We start from the raw sequence: 22,014 nt of genomic DNA, 5'->3' as shown, positions 1-22,014 counted from the left end.
AGATGTGACCAGTGGGAAGAAGCAAAGTGTTGCACAAAGACAAGGAAAAGGCAGAGGAGGAGAATGTGGCAGGCAGGAGAGCATCTTGCCAGCCTGAGGCTGACCATCTGTCTCCGCCAGGCTAAAAAGGAAATACATTATTCATGATTAGGGCCTACCCACCGGATATACATGAGGGGGGTATATAAAATACATGAGGGGGGATATAAAATGAGGGGGCTTTCTGTTCCTGGGGGCTTGTGTGCCAGTGAAAAAGATAACTGGTTAATTTGGGAAGCCACGCTTCACCTGTTTTTTGAGGGTTTCTTCAGGCTCCATCACCTGAGTGACTTGCAATCTTTAAGGAATTAAGTTTTCCTTAAGCATGTTTGTGAGGGGAAAATATTGTTATCCTCACTGAGGCGTGACAGGGCCAGATCCTGAGAGATGCCTCTCTCTCAAAGAAATCAATGGGATAGTGGGATACTAAATACTTATGAGAATCACAGCTCAAGTCACTGCCCAGGATCCCATAGGAAATCCATCAAGAAGCCTGAGTTGAACCTGTATGCCCCCAAGTTTCAAGCCAGCACATTAATCGTAATCCCTTTTCTTTTACAGCCAAGCTTTCTTCCCTTAACTCCTTCAGCTGTTCTTTTTAATGTTGGTAAATATCTGTATACAGAATTTTATGTATAAACTGACGCTTGCGGCTACATTTTGTCCAATTCATTCACATTTGAATTCATGTGATCAGGTGCACCGGGATTTATAGGGATCCAGGATATTATTGTTGTCATGCCTTATATTTGCATTATGACCTTCCTTAAATGTACAGCATTGTTTTGTTAAGCATCAGAATGCAAATACCATTGGCACAGCTAGAAAGCACTGAAGTATTCCAAGTACACAAAGTATGCAAACTGTGCAGTAAAGCACACAAATCCTAACAAGCTCATTAGTACCATACTGCAGTGATTAGAGAGCAAAATGCTTTCTGAGGTGCACCACTCACACTATACTGAAGGAAAACTTTGCAATGTTTTAATGCAATGTTGCCACTCAACTGCATATTGCTACAGCGGTCATGTTTTGCTAGTATAAGCTATTCTGGAAAAGACACTATTCTATGCTTGTACCTTGCCTAGGGACCATTCTCGATTAGCCGTTAGGCACTACATAATAATCACGATGAGGAAGATAGTAATTATAAATATACAAATTATGGTCTTTGGTTAGACCAAAGCCCCACCTAGCTTAATATCCCTTCTCTGACAGTTGCCAAAAGTATACTTGTAAGCAAAGAATATAAGAAACTGGGCCTGTATAGAGTGGTACGGCCTTTGAGTTTCCAGCAATTAGCAGCACATATATCAAGTGTGAAAATTATGACATGTAGGTGTCCTGTCGCAGTTTGTTTTGCATCATCTTCAGTGTTGTAACTTAATGACTGAAAAACAGATAACCGACAAATTATTGCTAGTGTATGTTTATCTCTGTTGATATACATATTTATACATGCACACAACAATACACTGCTGTTCAAAAGAAAGGCACATATCTTCGGTACAGTCATTTGAAAGATCATGAGACAAAGACTAGTTTCAAAGGAAACTCTTCCTATGGTATTATGATGTCAGGAATGATGTCGATCCTTCTTTGGGATAGAGGATGGACTAAATGACAGCTCAAGGTTCCTCCCTACACTGATTTTTTATGAGCTTATGTTTTTTCAGCTGCTATAACAGTTAGGAAGTTCAATTTTACCTACTCTGAAACACGAAAATATCTTTCATTCTGCTTAATCATATAATACACATGTAATATTTCAGCTGGTGATACCAGACAAAAGAAATGGTAAGGGTCATGAGGGGATCACAGTTGGCAAGCCACAGCCATAGCATGGGAGCTAAACTGATATGTGTACATGTATCTTATGGTCAAGAGTGGCAGGCAGAGAGACAATAGCAACACAAGTTCAATCTGTGTCAACAAAAACGTCTCTACATTATTCACTGAACATAGGTTGGGGCTCTCGTGGACACTGCTATGCAGCATACCTTTGCTTTTTCACTTGAGGAGGAGGAGATCCTTGCTACCTCTAGGGGTATTCCTGACAACTGGTCTTAGCAATGGATTTCAGCCTCTTCCTTTGCAGCAGGACTTGATCAATAATCAGACTGGCATGCCAAAATGAGACAATACAAGTATACAGGCAGTGGTTCTGGTGATGCAAACTGTGAAGTGCTTGCTAAAATGTATCGCCTCAGCGGCTACCCTCAGAAATTCGTATGTCTCTAGGGTGGATTTCTCTTTTGAGAAGTGGTCCTTTTCATAAGATAGGAAGCTTTAGGTATGCTCCCATCTCAGTCAAAGGGTTTCCTATGCAGAGCCAACAGTTACTCAGCAGTACTGATTATGCAGGTGAGATGTATCACGGTGTTGTTACTCTGCAACCCTCTGCAGATCTCTATGCACCATGTGCACAAAGTCTGAAATGTAAGCAAATTTATGCTGCACTCATCCTTTTTGTGGTTATTAGTGTCATTTAGTATTATCTTCCTCCAGCAAATTGACTCACTAAGCAAAATGCACAAGTGCACTTTAAAGTAGATCACATTATCACGCCTACCTCTTCTGAAGAGCCAAGTGCCATTGCTACTTTTCACAAGGAATAACCTATTTCACATTCTACAGTGCATCAACAGTATACTTCCTTCATTCAGTTAACAATTCATAAGAGTGATTGAACAGTAATGCATTACTATCATATTGTTGTACAATGGAGAGATAAAATCTAATGTATCAATTTATGCCTCTTAAATGTTAGGGTATTCTTTTCTGGAGCCTTTTCACTTAGATTTGCAATTGCACCGCTCTTAAGGTCCTGATCTTATTTGGGGCCTTAACAAGGTGTTGCATTAAAAAATAATGCTTTTACTCATAGAACATTTTGGAGGTTTCTTTCTCAACACTAGTATTTAGATGATATATAATGCTGACTGCACAGTTAATTTCACAGTCAGCTGTAGACAAAAAAGGACTAATGACAGTCAAGTGCTGATAGGATTTTATTGCAGGAGTATTTTCATATTGTTCTCTGTCATTCCTTCTTCCTCTGTGTGCTTTATTTTCTAGAAGGCAAATGGAGCACTAAAGAAATACAGTGAGGATGTAGACCGTTAAGTGATGAAGACAATGACTAAAACTATGAACTTGGAACCAGAAATCAGCAAAGCTGAAATTAGGAATCAGAAGAAATGTTGATTAAGAAGTATAGTCAGGAGGGGGGCTAGAGGTCAGAAGCCAGAGCAACAGACAATCTACTAAGCAGAAAAGCAAAGCCCGAGCCCAGTTAGAATCGATACTATATGTGTAGCGTTGAGAAGCAGCTAGGGCTTGAGCAAGACAAGGAAGGTCTACTCAAGATCCAAGGATGAGGGCTAAATAAACTGGAATAAAACAAAGGAATGATATAGCAGCAAAGAGTAGCTTGTTGGGATAGCTTCTTATGCCTGACTGCTAGAGCTGTCACAACCCAGAACAATAGATGGGTCATTAGTCTCCTAGGAGACTGACTGTGGTAAGGTGGTGGCTCCTTGCACTTTGATTGCTCAGGAGTGCTTGTCAAGAGGCTGTCAGGAAAATAGCCAAAGTACGCATTAGAGCTCAGTTCTCAGTGACTTTCAACAAGACTGACCTTTGTGCCTTTGAAGATCTCCCCTTCGTTCTCTGCAAAATGGTGATTTCCAGTGTAATGTTATTTTAAAAATTATGAATGCTTGCTTTTTCTGTGACCTCTTTTTGTTCATTACCACTGCACCTGATGTCACGGCAAAAGAAGGGTAATGATTCTTTTTTGTAATTGTAACTAAAATGCTACCATAGCAGAGGGTACGTGTTGGCCAAGGTCTTTATTATGCAACTGTATGCAGATCACTGTGAATTGCATCGTTCATCTAGTTCAGTGATGCAGCACCAAGGTCACTGGGAATTTTTAAGCTAATGATGAGATCATAAGTCTAATAAATGTGCTTGGTAATCACAATGAACATATTGTTATTGTCATAGATGTTATTCTTTCAAAATCACTTGGTAAATATGACTAAAACATAGCCTTGTGCATTCTTTGACCTCTCCTAAGAATGCCCCATCAGGAACCTTGAGCAGGTGAAAGACTGTTTAAACAGATAAGTCATGGCCTGCAGCTAGAAAATCAGTACTTTTAATGGCACCACTGCCGTTTACATAGAATAAGCATGTAAGAGGCTAAATTAGCATGGAATTAGTGAAGGGCAAATGTTGACAGAGAGCAGATTTTGAAAAGAAACATATCCATTAGTAATGCTGACACAGGTAAAGTGAGTTCAATTTCATACTACTTCTAGTCAGGTTGACATTAATTATCTGGTTTATTTTTGTAGATTTTATGCTGCAGTAACCCCTTACTGGCCAATGCAGTAACCTTTTTTTTTTTTAATCTATCAGAATCTACACATTAACTACCAAATATGTTAAGTCACTGCAAGCATTGCCATTATGTTCAGTTTAATCATAAGGTTTATGTGAAGCTGCAAAAGCTGATTTCTTTCAAAGGATATGTATCATCTCCCAGCCTGGGTCATGAGGTTTCTAACACTATGACCTCAGAAAGTAGTGACGTACTGCCCAGAAATTCAGTGCAGCTCCACTCTCTTGCAAATTGTTATATATGTGCACATTTTTGGCCACCAGGCATGAACAAACCCATAACAACTTGACCACTAAATATGCTCCTAACAGCAGGGGAGGAAAAGGAAATTTAAAACAAACATAATCTATTGAATTCTTGCTTAACTCAACCCATTATTGATATGGATAAAGGTCAGTAATTCAGTATTACTGAAAAATTCACTTAATACCGTTTGGTTGACAGAAAATATCAACATGTACAGATGGTTGATTAGCAGATAGCAGAAATAAACATGGTGGCAATAGAGGTCTAAGACAAAATACAGAGCTGGCATGTCTTATTCTCAGATGATGTAAACAATACCGTCATGAAATTAGTTTTACTGCTTTTGCATTTAATCCTTTTGAGGCATCTATGCTAAAAAAACCCAAAAATAACAAAAAACAAAAACCAGAAAAGTATAACCTTTTCTTAGCAGAGCTGTTTCACCAAGAAGTACAGCACGTGCCCAGTGTGTCAGCAGCTTTCAATCCTCAACTCAGTCTACCAACAGTTAAACTACTCTAGATCTGTACATAATCTTCTCAAGATGACATATGACAAGATGGTTTTTGATAAATAATAGAATCTTGGTACTACAAACCTGACCCTTGGCTTGCCAAGGACAGAAGTTCTCTGGGCGCACCTTGAAGTTTTGTCAGTAGCTGCTGTTCAGTAATCATTTTGTAGTCAATGCATACTCCAACCCATACTATACTCTCTAACTCAGTATATGCTCACTTCAATATGCTCAATGTGCAGTTAATGTTAAGTAACAAAGACAGTGGTATCTCTTAAATCCTATCTCTCCATGAAGAACTCTGTCCTTGTCTATTTACAGCAGAAATCTGAGGAGACAGCTTACCACATTTCTTTCAAAGAACTGAGGAAAGCTCAGCATTTTGTTTTTAACACAAATGATGATATAGTAGTGAACTGTTTTGATTCCGGTGGAGCTGACTGCTTTTTGATAAGCACAAGGGCTCCAAGTTGCGGTTACCTCCAGGACTAGGGGAGGATTTCAAGATCCCAGTCTTGGACTTTGTATCACCTTGGGCACTTGAGTCTTTTACTGAACCAGGATCTCAGAGATCGGAATACAGCCCAGTCTGACAGCAGCAGATTATTCACCCTTCTGGGAAGTTGCTCAGCTTTCATTAGGCTTTTATTTAGAAGGTAACAGTAGCAAAGATTCTGTCCAAAACACCACTTATTTCTGGGAGGTTTCCTTTCTTTATTATTTCAGAGCAGCAACCCTTCAGAGCAGACTGTGTCTTTATTGGGAAAGCAGCAGGATAACCAGCAAATGAACTGTTCAGTAGTTTGTAAAAACTTCCTAGTCTGGTCTGAAGCTTCTCATATAAAGAAAGATTCTCTAGGTAGGAGCCTTTGCCTTCTCCAAAATTTGGAGCTGTCTCTCCATTCCCTTCTCACATAGCCAGCACTTTGTCTCCTCTAACTTCTATGTCTAACACTGATACCACCATTTGAAATAAAAGAAAAGAAGTAAATAACCACCCAGTTTTGTGTATGAACATTTTCATACATTCAGAATTGAACTTTACACACATGCCAGGAAAATCAAGAAACCGAGGACATATCAAGGAACTTCCCCCCTTCAAAACCATTTTCTGTTTTTCCTTTTTCTTTTGCTCTGAAGTTCAGGTTTCAGTCTCCTGATTTTTTAACTCTTTAAGGTGGGAAACATGAACCAAAAATCAGCCTGTGACCCTTTATATTTTATAATCCTCTCTTTGGTAAGATGAAAGTAACAGCTTGCCAGGCTTATATTTAAACTTTCATGTAAGAATGTGAGGCACTGAAATATTATGGCCTGGACAAGGGAAAATAAAGCAAAGTCAGGTGGTTTTGGGAAGGCCTGTCCAAAAAAAGTCACTGCAAGAGCATATTACTGAATATGCATGCTTTGAACTGATTTTGTTTTAGGTCAAAATAATATTTATTTTAGAGGAAATAACACCTTGTAGTAGTGACCGTAATATTTTTAGATTCAGCAGCCACACAGGAACAACAGGACCAAAAGCACCACCATGGCTGTGCTGAAATTCAGAAAGGAAGGCTATAAAAATGTGAGGAATTTTGTTTAAAAGAAGCTAGGAAGGATGGCTAAGAGATTTAAATGTCCGCAGTCCACACAGAGACCCCTGAATGACACCATATTGGGATCATAGCACCAATGCATGCCACCTGAGAACAGTTAAAAAGAAATCAGCATGGCTAAACAGCAAAGCAAAGGAAGTGGAATTAAATTAAGAAGGTATCATTAAAAATGATGAAGTTGCATCCCCATGAAGAGAAGAAAAAGTTATAAATTCTGAAAGAATAAACATAAAACTGTAACCAGACTAGCATTTGCTTTGTAAATATAGTGGCAAATTCTCAAGGTCTTCATTGTCTCCCTAAGTAATTTGACTTGCCTATGAAACCAAAACACAAATTGGTGGCTTGATTCACTGGTTCTTCTGCCATTCATATAGTACAGAGTAAGTGTAGGACAAAAATGGATCGGCTTCCAAATAATCTTTTCTGAACGTTAGAAGTCTTTCTCTTTTCAGAAAAAATGCCATTAGTGCACGGTAAATTATACCATCTTCTTTCTTAACCACACATCAGAGTCCCTTCAAGCATTAAACTCTGCCCTATCAGTCAGGGCCAAATTTGCCACACTTTCAAATGTTGATTTTCCAAATTCACACTTTTCACTTTTATGCAACTAGACCTTGCCTAGTTATTTCCACATCTTGCTCCTGCGTTTCCACACTTGCTCTCTGTGCCTATGTCCATAGCCTTGCAAGAAAGAAATAATTAAATGCAAGAAATATTTTTCCATAAATAACCTGTGGGGTTTTTAAGAAATTGCCTAAGTACATACAGCCTCTTGTTTATATCTCGATACTGGTAGTGTGAACTAGTTCTGCTGCAGTTCAGTAAAACAAATTCCAGAATGATTTGCACAAGTGTTCTGTGAAACCAAATATGAAAACAATGGAAAATACTTTTGCCAAAGGTGCTTTCGGTGTAGAGACAGAATCACTAGCATATCACTAGCATGAGGACAAAGTGATCAACTAATTTACCTCTCATGAAAAGAATTAGGAAGATGATTCATTTTCCATAGTTTCGAGCAGTTTTTGGAGGTTAAGCTTCTGCGTAAGTGCTTGCAGTATCAGGCCCTCTGTCATACAGTCACTGGTCCTCTTCTCTAGAGAGAGAGATTTTGCAGGCATTTCACTGAACAATTCTGAGTAATGAATGGAGAACAATCAAGACCATAAAAATATTTATTGAGAAGGAAGACACACTGAAACACTCATGAAATAATTTGCTGCCATGTATTTTATTCAAATTTCCCCTTTATCTGTTTCTTTTCCCCAGCCCTTTCTACAACCATATTTGTTTTCTCTACCACTGCCTACTGGATTTTGCTTTTGTTATACCTGCACACACAACTCTATTTCCTCTTGATGGCTTGATACTTCCAATAGTATATTTTGAAACATCTTGTGCGTTCTGTGTTTCATTACTATTATAAAAATCTTAGGTTCCTGTAAGACTAAAAGCAGCAAATAGATTTATTTGGCCAGATAAAATTGCTGAGATTTGTATTTTGCTTGCTCAAGTACAGTGCTGCTTTTCAGGAGACATTTTTAGGAGCTCTCTTTGCTTTGTGTGATGCTTTTCTGCAGTGACAGCAGGCAGTGGTTTAGTGGCAATTTTTAAATCTAGCATTACTGTACATTACAAATAGTACAATACTGTTTTGGACAGCAACACCTCTGTAAGAAAAAACAAGATGACATTTCTAGTTTTCTCACTCTGGTGTAGCAACCTGCTCCTCCTGTTACTTTGACAGTTATTCAAGATCAAAAAGCAGATCCCCTGTCTTCTATTTGAAAAAATATACACATTTTGGATATTAATTTGTAAACATATATGGTGAAAATAGATTTCCTGAAACAACTAAATTCGTATTTTCACTTGATTCACTAGGTCTATTAAATGTTTGCATTATTGCTTTCCCGTTACTCGCTAATATACATATTCTACCTATTAAACCCTATAAAACATTGAGAAGGCAAGAATTTTTTAAATTACCATTTATTTTGTAATTTTCCACTTTTACTACCTTCTGAAGACAAGTGTTTTTTCTTTAAGCTGTAAGACTTTAAAACATCATTATTGCAGCTGTCTTCCTGTTAGTTTGGTTTTTTATTTCATTATCAGCCTTTAGGCAAATCAAAGGTAAATAGTATAATCTAATTCTGTTAATGGAACTTAAAGTAATTCTAGGTAATCTAAAAATAAGTAAATAACCCCTAACCCCATGAACAAGCACAAACAGACTGTAATAAGGCTACCACAAAATATATCTCAGAAAACCGTTAGGAGTGCAAAAAGTCCATAAAGTAAAGCACATGGGTATGCAATAAGAAGTTGCTGTCCTTCCATGGCCAACGCGGAGGTAAAAATTTTGGAGGCTGACAGACTGCACCATCCAATAATAAACAGAGCTAACAAAGTTCCCAGGATCCCCCTGTGAGAAAAACAAAACAAATAAGAGAATCCACTTGTTAGTGTATGCAACATTAAATCTGGTCAGATTCTAGTTCACGTCTAGCAATCTGTTACTGATAAGATGATCACCGCTGGCAAAACCAAGAACTGATTTACATAATGAAAGTTAAGTTTGAGAAACAAAATAATAACAGCAAACAAAAAAGCAATTTCTTCAGTACGGATGAAAGGACTAGTGCGTTTCCAGCTAAACCGTCTGGTGATCCAGCAGACATATCAGAGATATTTAGGGTAGCAAAGATCCTAATGCAGCCAAAATCAATATGGAGATTTAAAATGACACTACAGAGCCGATCTTCCATCAGGCAGCCTGATGACCAGTGGACAATGTGTTTTTGTAGTGCAGCAAGGGTTTAAACGTGCTTGAACTCAAAGGAAGCGGTACTGCATCTCTTCAAGGACTACATTTCGGCTGCTCATGCTAAAAGGTGCTGACTGGATCGCAGAAGGAAGCTCACTTTGGTCTTTTAAAAAGGTGTGCATATCAAGTGGAAAGTAAGGGCCAGAGAAAGAATCACTGACGAGCACATTTTCCAAATATTATTTTCCCTCATTCTGGCACCCTTCTCTGCATAATGAACGGCACGGTGGGCTTCTGTGTAGCCTCTCTGTGACAGCTGAACTCTCCTCAAGTTAGATTGTGCCAGTTCTCAGGTGCAGGGTGGCCTGGAGAACTGATGATTATGGGACTATCATCAAAAGCACATTGAAATATTCCTGCCAATTACAGAGAGCTCACTGTTAAGCCCTGTAGGAATATGATCTTGCCAATAAATAATGTTTCGCATATGCTTTATTTGCAGTCTGTATTTTCAGTCTGCTTCTGTAAAATGCATGAGATCATGCACATAATATGCTGCTGAAGTACATAATGAGATCGACTGTGTTACGCACTTTCCCTGTGTCACTCTCAAGGACTTTCAAAATGAATGAACCTCTGCCACTTGCTAACTGACTTTTTGGCACTCTATTCTTACCAAGTCTCAGCGAAACAGAATCCGAAGGGAGAAACAGACTACGCATATTTACTTAGGTTCATCTAGCAGAAATAATCGCCACTAATTTTGTTATTGCAACTAAACCACTATAAGTAAAGCTCTCTTATTTAATTGACTTAGTTTAGTTAATGCAATTACATCACATAAAATTATACTTTATTTCTTGGCAATGCAGTTTCCAGGCTTATAAGGTATTTTGTGTCCTGAACTCTTGGGACTTTTGGGAAAGGAGGGAGAGAATGGATTTTAAGGTGATTCAGCATCTCATTGCAACTTCAGCCCATTAAGAACGAAACATTAAAGACCATATGATTTTATAGCCTCAGTTTAAGTGTTCCTTTGAACCTACACAGCGACATTCAGAGATATTACACGGGGCTTTTCAGACCAAATTCCTGGCCTCTGCTCCAGGAGCTGCCAAGATGCTCACTTAAATAGCTAGCCAGAAATTCAAAGCTGGTATAGATGGCTCTTTGAGCAGATAACCAGGCTGGCAGAGGGATAGGGAGTAACAGGAACATACTGTGTGATGAGAATTTTCAGCTATCATGATGACCCTTTAGGGTGCTATTACAAGGTGGCACAATTTAGAGCCGTGGCTGCTCTGCTTTGCACTGAGGGCCTAGTGGCCTCTCCAGGTTTGTTCCAGGACTGGCAGTGAGTGGGATGGAAAGGTGACATAAACTCATATTGGAGCCAAGAGATGCTTTTGTGCACTTAATAATTCAGCCCTCAGTCTAACAGCATATTACTGACAAAAAGAGTGGTTTCGCTTCAGAGGATTCTGCCAGTAATGCCCATGAGGCCCAAATCCTCAAGCATGGGAGAGGGGCAGAAGGCAGATGTCATGCTCACAGTGACCAGGAGTACTGAGGGTGTCCTGACACAAGGACTGACTTAGGAGACAGACCTGAGCGGGACCCCTGCTCCTCTCTCTGACGACCTATAGATGTCGCCACCATTCGGTTCTTTGCTGGATCTAAGAATTCCCTTCTTACACTCGTTCCCTTCACCATTTAGTCAAGTAAATGCGATGGCCACTCTATTCAGGGATTTGATTTTGTTTTGTTTTGTTTTGTTTTAAAAAGTCTGCTGATCTTTTTGTCCTAGAATAGGAGCCTAAACAACTTGTGATCAGGCATGATATCATCATAGATGGCCACAAACAAAGCTTTGAGACAATCTGGTTCATAGAGGTTTGAATAAGAAAATTAGCCTTCTCTTTTGCATCATTCAACACCCAATGTGTTCCACATTTTGCTTCATTCACAGTTACATTGAAATAGCTAATTGTACAAATCATAAAAATATGAAAATGGCCATTAACTGTCTGTAAAAATTAAAAAAACTTAAAAAATTGCTTTCAGTTAGATTATCATCTATCTCTGCAATACATATATGCATAATCTTAGGTTCATTTTCTGTGAAAACAAACATTGAAGTCAGTCAAATCCTTACAATTTGAAATTAACAAAAATAACATTTTAATAGATATGAGAAAAAATGACCACATTATTATTTCTCCTTTGCCATTGTAAAGAACTTTTAAAATTAAAAATGATAAAAAAAATTGAATTCAAAAGTTGCCATTTTTTAACAACATTTTCTTAAGAGAGAGCCTTGATACGTACGGCGTTCAAGCAATTACCCACAGTGAATGGGAAAAGAATCCTGTGGATAGTCACTTAACATTATCAATTCATTTCAGACATAATGGTTAATTTTTTAAAGCTTATAGCAGTGTAGTATTTCTAGATTTTTTTTAAAAACATGTGCTTTCAGTAAGTTCACAGCATATTACGAATGTACTGTGTGCATGCTTGGGGATTTCCTGATACGGAAAACAGCACCCTGCACAGTTGTAACAGCTGGTTTTGAGTAAGGCCCATCTGTCCTATGATTACATATCTGCACCTTCTATATGGATGGATTATTAAACAGGTTAATCAAGTAAACATGGGTAGTATAGAAGAACAGAGAGTGAATGGCTCCTTCAGTGTCACTCCTCCCTGCCTTGTCAGGAAACACTCCAACACGTGAAATACGGTCAGGCTGATGCATTATAGCTCCATGGAAACACACAACAAAGATTGCACTAAAATCTCAACCCCACCGTATCGTTTCCTTAAAAAAAACAATAAATACTTATATACAATTGCTTCTTTTCCAAAGAAAACAAACAGGGACAGTTTCTTAAGTGGGGCAGTTCCTTAACAAGCAGAGACAGCTGCCACATCCCATACTTTACAAATTGGAGTGTTAAAAATGTGAGTGAACAACAAAAACTAAGAAGGAGAGTCAAACTAGAAATAAATGAATGTATTAATGATGTACAGAAGTGCTGCTGAAGGCTTTCAGGCAAGATTTGGAGCTTCTTTGTACCTTGCAGTATGTAAAGAGGGAGGTAGACACAGCCCATATCTCCAAGAGCTTACAGACTGAGGAGGAAGGAGATGTTTGCACACACATTTCCTATACAAAGGTTTACTACTGCAGCCTTCCTCCCCTCCCCCCACCCCCAAAACAGGTACATTTGGTTTTTCAAAGTATTCAAAGTTATTTTCAGGTCTGCAATTACACCTTACTTATACCTTAGAGTACATGACTTCATTACATCTTAAAGCTTTTGTTCTGTTGGTCCAAGTCATTAAGGGTTGGCAGATTATTTCATTATGTCCCACAGATGTGGGTTTACAAAAGTAAAGGAAATATAAGGATGGGAGCCTGGTGTTATAAACAGGGAAGGAATGGGAGAACCAGCTATGCAAACCAAACTCTAGGAGTGGCTTTTAAAATTGACATCTGAGTTTGGCCACTGTTGGCTCCAGAAAACAAACAGCACATTTGGTGCCTCCGCAAAAATCAAAGTCACTTTCAATCTAGGTGGAAAAAACTGGATTTAAGGACTTGTATTACAATGAACATACACCTCTCCCTTCAAAAACAGACCATTTCTCGTTCTTCAGTTTTGGCCATTTCCACCTGCAAACACTAACAGAAAAGTGTTTTTCTTTACAGTTTTCAAAGCTGAAATTCATTACATCTCCTCATCTATTAAATGCTTTGCATAGCACTAACCTTCCTACTTATTGTCCTTCTTATGATTTCTGTTACCGTACACTGGTACTTACTGTAGAGAGAAGATGACCGCAGAGCTGGATAGGATCACCATGGGCAGCAGGCAGTAGCCCAGAACACTTGCAACGCAACCGTGCGAGACTCCCGTGACACTCATCAGGTTCAGGAGCGCATGCATGGCAAGGCACCCAAAGGCACTCATGCCATACACGTAGCCAAAGTGAACTTTTCCTGCCTGGAATATATATGAGTAAGCATAAAGCAGGAATCAAGTGATCACCATACGGTAGGAGAAGACAGAAGGCAAACATTAGGTCTTTTTCTTGTTCTCACCCATTCTCTCTTCACTTTAGGGGTACATCAGTTCAAACATGAACCCCAGCTGATACTTTTGGGTGATTTTTACATCAAAATATTCCAAGGTAAAACTGTGAGAATGTGTTTGTGCTGAATTTAGAGTTATAAGGCTGATTCTAAGTCTTAATGTAATTGGTGTCTGAAATAGAACATGAAGTGGTTAGGGAGACTTGGGAAAGGCTAAATGGTAGAAAACTGAGAAGAAATTATGGACACAGAAAACACATTTGAGTATCAGGAAAATCTCTGCAATACACATACATGCGACTGAGCAAAAGTGTCCCAAGAAAAATGATGAGCCCACTTATTTGATATGCTTCATGCTTTGTTACAAACCTCCAGCTTCAAGCAGGCCTGCAAAAAACTGGTAAACCTTTGCTGGACTTATGGTGGTTCTCAGGGTGAATGCGTCCATTCTTCCCCTTGATTATCATGAGAAAGCCACTGGGTTGCTCCTGAACGCAAGCTCAGTATATGGAGTGCTGCTACTGACACATCTCTGTGGTTAGATCAATACAACACACTCATTTCTCCATAAACCAGTAACTGTCAGCTGATGTTCTTTTTTGCTCAGATGAATGAAAGATTCTTGAGGTTTTTTTTTTTTTTCTAGGTTTTACTCCTTTGTGTGAATTTAGTGCCTATGAAAGTTACCAGCCTGACAGCCTGAAGACTGATGTTTTCTAATTTATACAATAAGCTAGCACAACAGGCAACAGTGGCCACAGCACCACCAATTTTTTCATGCTCCTGCCATCCTTTTTGAGAATTATCACCTTCTGACATGAAGGCATTGTTCATTCCCAAAAGTGAACACTAACAATTGTTAAATCTTTTTCTATCTTTTTAAGCTTCTAGCAAATGAACTACTGAATTCAAGCCATGCAATATCGTGATTTGACATCCACACATCAGAAATAGAGATCTGGGATGAAGGTGGTTTCATTTGTTTTGTGCTGGAAGTTTGTATCCTAAAGATAATATGCATTTGTGAAGGAGATAGGATTTAACTCAGGACAGTGAAGTAAAATTCTCAAAACAAAGGGCCACAATGCATCACCTTCTTGACACATAGCAATATATATGTAACATACATACTTGAAACACAGGTTGCTTATACATATTCCTATATACACACATGATATACGTACACACGCTTATATATATGCACATGATACATTTCATGTAATAAGCCCCATGAGAATCAAAACTAATAGAGTCCTAGTTTCCTAATTGTTTTGTAGGTCATGGTCAGATTCTCTTGTGTCTGATAAGGTGGAAATGTTGAAGCTTTTTTCACAATTTGGAACATTTACAACTCTCTCTTCTATGATGGTTTAGGAGGATTAACAAGATTTCCTACTCAGCTCATGCACACTTTTTAACAAAACCTCAGGAAAACGACTATCTTTGTGGGCCCTGCTTCTCTGTTCCCCCTTCCCTGTATCCATTGTGGTGGAAACTCATCACTGGAATGCAAACAGTATTTGAGCTGGACAGATAGAAAGCAATGCTGTGGAGAGATCCTAACCTAGTGCTGACACAAGCTGAAAGTCCTGATTTTGCAGATTGGGGCCAGCTCAACTTACCAGCTGCGGTCCAAGAGCAGTGCATGTTTCTGTGAAAGGCTGAGTTAGTAAGACCTGTTCCCTTTTACAGTACTACATCAATGTGGTTATCCTGCTTTCCAAGTTGACCTGGCTCACTGGGCCTGTGCTGAGCTCTCGGCTGCTTCCCGTTCTCAGGGTTAGTACAGTGAGCTTGCCTCCACCCTCACAACGGCCCTAGTGTCAGCCTTTTCCCTCACAGTGCATTTCACCATAAAGGACTAATCTACTCCTGAACTAACAGCATGAGAAATTTTCCTATTCCGGTACAGAGACCATTGCATTTACATACTACTAGTATAAAACAGTCAGGAAAAACTGCTTCATCAAATAAAATTAATGATAGCTAGAAATAGCACGGGAGAGCAATACTATCTCAGATTAAAATGCTGTCATTAAAGATTTCTAGTGAGTTTAACATCTGTAACTATTTGTGGCAATGTTTACTGTAGACCAGCTACGAAAAGTATATATCAAATAGATATAACAATTATCAGCTAATATTTTAGACTGTTTGTTTCCGTCCATTTAATTCCACACAACGCCACTTATTCCAAGATTAACAAATTACAGAGACAAAGATGAAGGGAGGTTAGCAGCTAAATGAAATCTCCGCTTGGTGAAATGAGTTTCATTTGTGGTGCAGAGGAATGAGAGAGAAAAAAAGCCGAACAACTCAGCTGAACATGTTTCTTCCAAGTCTAGTCTTACTTAACTTATGTAAATATATTGACTCACATGGGAATACTCCCAATACACAGTGATGTAAGCAAGACCAGAATCAAGCTTGATTAGTCTGACAGACTTTGATAAATTGAAAGCACTAAATCTGTCCTGCAGAAGGAACAAGGTTAGAAGAAAGTCAGACCTTGTGTGCTTGTTTGCATCTGCCTAGAGTGAGCATTACTATCCTTAGTTGAAGTGGATGGAGAATCTCATTTTGTAGGAATGGCTACATAAAACGCAAAGCAGCTGAGACCGGGGCATTGTATCTCAGCTGCTGCTAACTTTCGCACTGCTGTTGTTTTTCTATTTGTAATGGAGCTGCTTTGTTTTATACCAGCATGAGAAAGTCCTACTGCCAGGCTAGCAATCCTTTTCTCATTCTCTCAGTGCTCCAAAAGAACTGCTACCATTTCAAGAATATCTTTGCATATTTTTCCATATTAAAAAAGCTGAAAAAAAATTTAAATTATTTTTGGAAACCAACTCTCAACCAAATTGTGTTCCTGGTGCTATTAGAAGAGAATTATTCAAGTACAGAAGGTATCATGGCTTACACGGCTGAAGAGCCACGTTACTATTCAAATGCATCCAAGATAAAAACGAACAGCCTGAATTGATAAAATGGCCCACGGAAATCCCGCAAACTTATTGCTGTGAAGTTGTGGTGGAAACACTCTGGCTCAGAGGAGTTCTGCCAGCCTAAAACTGGAGCATTAAAAACAGATGTTTTCCTAATGACGCTTACATTTAATATGCTAGAACAATAAATAAGCTAAAGTACTCTGTTTCAGTAACGATAATTTAATATTCATTATAATTGTTGGCTATCCAGGGAGCAATATCAACACTGAACATTCTTTCCTTTCTTTGCTTCTTTCTTTCTTTCTTTTAGCTTTCCTTCCGTTTTTCTTATTCTAATTATAGGAACTAAACACTGTCTTTCCTTTTTTATCTCTTACACCTTTATTTCTCTAGGTGGAAAACAGCCTTTCTTCTTTTGCTTCCCACCTTCTTTTCCTTTAATTCCCCTTCCTCCTTCTGCTTCCATTCCTTTAAAAGATTTTTAGTTTTATAGGAACATAAATAATAATACTTGCCATTTATATTGCAATCTGCACATTCTAGGTACTACACAGACATTACAAATTGAGTAAGAACTTGTAAGAGTCTTCTGGTTCAGCACTATTTATCACAGAGGAAACAGAGAGTGAGAGCCCCATTTCTCTCACCTCAGCTGCTAGAGCAGTAAAGCCTTTGCCAGAATGGTCCCACCTTATCCCTGTCTGATAAATGGTTGCCGACAATCGGCACTGTACTTCAGCAGCAATGGAGAGCCCCTGTTGTCAGTGATAAATAGATGAATTTGGAGTAGCGTACAATCTGTGCTTCAACTTTCCTCCTGGAGGAAAGCTATATTCATATGCAGGAAGGAGGTTAAATACAGGTTACCATAGTTTGTGTAGCAGAGGGAGTAGAAAAAGAATGTAAAAGAAGAAAGCACTAGCAGAATTTATGGGAAGGTATTGCAAATCTGAAGAGGAAAAGAAAAAGAGATTGTTTTTATTTTCTTTCTGGATTCACTTCAGTTAAAGAGGAGAACTGTTTGGTATCTCTGCTCTCCCCAAAATAGCACTGAGAGATTATAATTCCAAAATATTAGCAGGAGTGTTAGAAAAAGTGGGCTGGCTTGCTATGCCTTTTTTATTCCCTCCTTTAAAAACTCCTGCTTATGTCCTTACCTAGTACATAGGGCCATGCCTCAACCGTTCAGAGCCTCCCTAGCATACACATTATGCAAATCTGTCCTTTGTTGCTACCCTAAAACACGGTATGGTCTTGTACTTCCACTGAAAATAATACACTTCACCTATATTATACTTACATCACATTTAGACTTCATGTATACACTTTAAAGCAAGAAGACTTCTTTCTGCACAATTTCAGGACAAACAGCAGCAAATGACCCATTTTATGTCAGTTCTGAAACTTCACAGGCATCACCACCTAGGCATTTGCTTGTTAGAACAGTAATCTCTTAGGATTTATACCGCATCCTACCAGCAGCAGTGTTGCTCCGAGGGCCAAACAGAAAACCATAGGTCCAGTGAGGTCTGTCTCATTCATAATGCTGCCATCTGCAGGTTTCATTGGGTTTAGCACAGTTAGTGTTTTTTGCCATATGTGATCGAAATTGATCCCAAGTTCTGCAACAATAAATTCCAGGAATGTTAATTGCTTACAAGAAAACAATACTTTTACAGAAGAGTAAAATATATATTATATCCTATATTATCCTATATTTAATACATATATATTTCTAATGCCGTACTACCTTAGATGTTGAAAAATATGCTAATTAACGGTAACTGCAGAACTCAAGACCCTCTGGAACAGTGAAGACAGAGATACATGCTTTAATTCCGGTAAATCTAACAAGAGATGTTTCTTAAGGCTGAACTGCCAGAAGCACTTAAAAATGACATTCTTCCCTTCTAGGGAAATTAATAATACTTTTGCAGTGCTTTATAAGCTTTTTGCTTTTGAAAAGTAAGTACTGGAGACAGAACAAAATTCTTCCCCCCTTAAAGTCGGTGGGTATTTTTCCATTAAATTCAGTGGGGCAAAGATTTCTGTTACAACTTCTGTAGAAAGATTTCAGTTTGCAAGAGTAATCATTTTTCCTGTGATGCACCAGCAAGTGAAAAGGTTTGGTTTGAAACTGGATGCCAGAATTACTGAGACTGACAACGTGTTAGATCCATTTGGAGATCAAATTACCATTCTTTACCTTATTCTAGCTCATCTATCATCTCAATCTGAGCCAAAACATTACATAAATAAAGTTGTTCTGTATTAAAATGTATGTCTTTGGTACACAGATACGAACATCCTGACAGCCTTTTCACAGGGGAGCTGCCTGTGGAGTGCAATGTTTGGGCTGAGAGCTAGAAATCTAACAGTTGATCTACATTTTTAAGGCAGTAGTAGCATCTTTTAAGTAGTAAAAATCCACTTGCCCTCCAATATGCAAAAGCAGGCTGAATAGGCACTTACTACATTATGCTGAAGTAGTCACAATCAGGTTGCCTAATTTTTTATATTGCATCAATATTTGTAAACTGAAGTGAGTGTTCATCTCCAAATCAGACACTATCTTTAGGATGGTTCGCATGTGTTTAAGAAAGAATAATATTGTTCATGTAGTTAAACGATCAAATAACTGAAGTATGCAACTTTCTCATTTTTTTCCATTGAAACAAAGCCATTTAGTATCTTCAAACTACTAAATTTATTACTAGATATGCAAACAGGATTATTGTGTTTATTAATTATAGGTATTCTAATATATTTTATTACACAGTGTAAACAAAGAATGGAAAAAATACTCAGAAAAATGCAAGCAAATTTACTGTTATGCTGTCATCTAGTGGTAGTAAAGTGCATGCCGTAAGAATGAATTAATACTGTTATTTTCCGTGCAGATTTCAAATATGAAAATGTGGGCCTGGGGACCAGGGGTGTTGGCTGAAAACCTGTACAGGATGCAGAGCGGCAGCAAACCTAACAGCCTGACTTGGTAATTCTGCTGTAGTTTCTCTAGTGACTGACGCAAATTAGCAAGCAAAAGCATACGCACCCACAGGAGCCACAAACATTGCCTGTGGCTTTATTTTTACCTTCCAGCAAGGGAGGCTCTTCATCAAAACCGTCAGCGTAACTAACATGCGAGAGAGCGTTGGGGCTGTATATTGGCTGCAAAATCTGACCTGTGTAGCTCTGCGAAGACAAAAGGATTTCCGAAGGGGCAAAAGCCCCTGCTTGCGGTTGCTCTCCTATCGGGCTCCTAGAACAACAAGTGAATCGTCAGTCAAACAAGTAATGGCAGGGAGAGACTTCACAACACAGCTTAAAGCCGCTCACTGGTGTGCCATGGTTTAAATTTTCTACTATTTTCAACTTGTGAGATCCGGAAATCGTGCATGTGCAGCTCATGCCATGCGGAGCGACGGCCAGCTGCTGACAACACATTTGCTTCCCTTCGCTGCTACCGCAAACTGCTCCAAAACCCTGTAGGGCCCCTTGCCCACCAGCAGCTCACGCCACCAACTCTGGGGATGCTCCCAGTCCTGCCAGCACGTTTCCATCCGTTGCACCCGCCGTTGCACGGCGCCGTGCAGGAGGGAAGGGCCCTTGGGTCGGGAGCGAGGTGAAAGGCCTTTGCTGAGCACTGAATCTGGGAGCTGCGAGAACATCCAAACCGCAGGCGCTTCCGACTCCCACCGCGCAGCCCGGTGACCTTGCCAGCGTATGCCCATACTGCTAATGAAAGAGCCATACTTATACAAAAATGAACTTTTTTCCTTGAATCTGACAAGGAGCTTAAATAATTTCCGGCAGTACGTGGAAAAAAAATAAACAGCATTAACAATGTGAAGCTCAGTCACTTAAATTAAGCAAATAACATGTTACATCTGTATTTATGAAACTAATATGGAGCCCACTCATTTATAAGGAAATGTTTAGGTATAAATGATATTGCCTTGGGGAAAGACTACATGATCCCTTGAAGTTCTTTCCTGACCTATTTTCTATAATTCCCTAATTATTTGTATATATAATTAAATTTATGTGTGACCTGCAGGCTTAAACCAAGTTTGGACTCTGAGTTGACTAAAACTAGTATGTACACAATAGCCAGTAACTTCCAAAGAGTTGATAGTCGAAATGAAGAAAACAGGAAGGCTGGGAAGTAGCAAGGATTAATAGTGTCATGCTACACATTCAGAACAATGCACAGAGAGGAAAAAATGGTAATATAGAGCAGCCCAGGAATCACTGGGGAGAGCTAAGGCCAGTCTCACATCCTTTCATTCCCATTTCAACACTTTACCCCAAACCATTCTTTATTTCCTGAGATTTTCCATAAGGATAGGACAGTCTCCATGGAGAACAATAAAGAAAATGAGTAAGCTCCCTGGCTGCATTCCCACACAGCTGATGTGAGACAGCAGACACAGCTGGCGGTAAGATTAGGAGGAGAGAGGGTGGGAGGGAGGCAGCAATGAGTGAACGCAGTCTGGCAGAAAGCTCTTTGCGGGGTGTGTGTATGGGCAGTGGTGACGGAGTCGCTTTGTAGAGTGAAGGTTTGTTTGTTTGTGCGGTTTTTTTTGGTCAAGGGACCTAAATGGGTGGCAGGGAGAAACATCACATCCTCAGCTTGACCTGATCTCCAGCAGCTCTTCTCCCTCTGCGAAGCCCCGGGGCCAGCAGTAGGGATTGGCTGCTGCCCGGCTGGTGAAAGCAGGACCAGGAGGCTGCAGCAAAGTTCAACCTCGTACAGCAGAGCTACGTGTAGAAATCTCCATAAGGGGAAGCACCTAAAACTTCCTTCCTTCTGTACCCCCTTCCAACGGGCAGCATACGTAATGGGCAGAAGTCACAAATAGGAAAACATGAAAAAGAAATCAGATTGTGAGGCTCCTATGGTCATTCTACTGCTATGGCCTGTACCTGTCCCTTGAAACTTCACCTGCATTGAATACTCAATCCCTTTTTGGCAATTATAGGCTATTTTTTGTCATTCATTGATTAGAGTTTTCAAATACATCAACTTTTTTTTTTTTTTTAATTTAGCACACTTACCTTCTATTTCCACAAAGATTTTCATTAGACCCATAACTGTTGTAACCATCTTCTTGGTAATCTATAGTATAACTGGACTGATAAAAGTCTGAATGAAATTGCTCGAAATTTGACATTCTGGTGAGAAAAAAGATTTAAAATGTTGATAAAACAGCCTAACACACAAGCTATTATGTTTTCAGTTGTCTTAAACTGAAATTAAAATATTAAATCTTAAAGCCACAAACACAAGAGAATTTTTTTGTAGAAACTCATGATAATTTCAAGTGACAAAAAGGGACTCTCAGCTTTCTTCTGTTACAGCAAAAAAAATTAATCT

At 39.1% G+C, this 22,014-nt stretch overlaps 1 protein-coding gene across 1 annotated transcript; it reads right to left on the bottom strand.

Moving 5' to 3' along the window:
* Window positions 1-9,082: 9,082 nt before the first annotated feature.
* On the bottom strand, window positions 9,083-21,811 carry YIPF7 (Yip1 domain family member 7). Its single transcript, XM_009673429.2, has 5 exons — window positions 21,696-21,811; window positions 19,730-19,896; window positions 18,111-18,256; window positions 13,416-13,597; window positions 9,083-9,245 (listed from the first exon to the last, which is right to left on the bottom strand). Exons 1-5 carry the CDS (start codon window positions 21,809-21,811, stop codon window positions 9,083-9,085), a joined length of 774 nt encoding a protein of 257 aa, XP_009671724.1.
* Between the last annotated feature and the right edge of the window lie 203 nt (window positions 21,812-22,014).

This window comes from Struthio camelus, chromosome 4, assembly GCF_040807025.1.
Source record: "Struthio camelus isolate bStrCam1 chromosome 4, bStrCam1.hap1, whole genome shotgun sequence".
NCBI lineage: Eukaryota > Metazoa > Chordata > Aves > Struthioniformes > Struthionidae > Struthio > Struthio camelus.
This window is presented reverse-complemented; position numbering and strand designations above follow the sequence as displayed.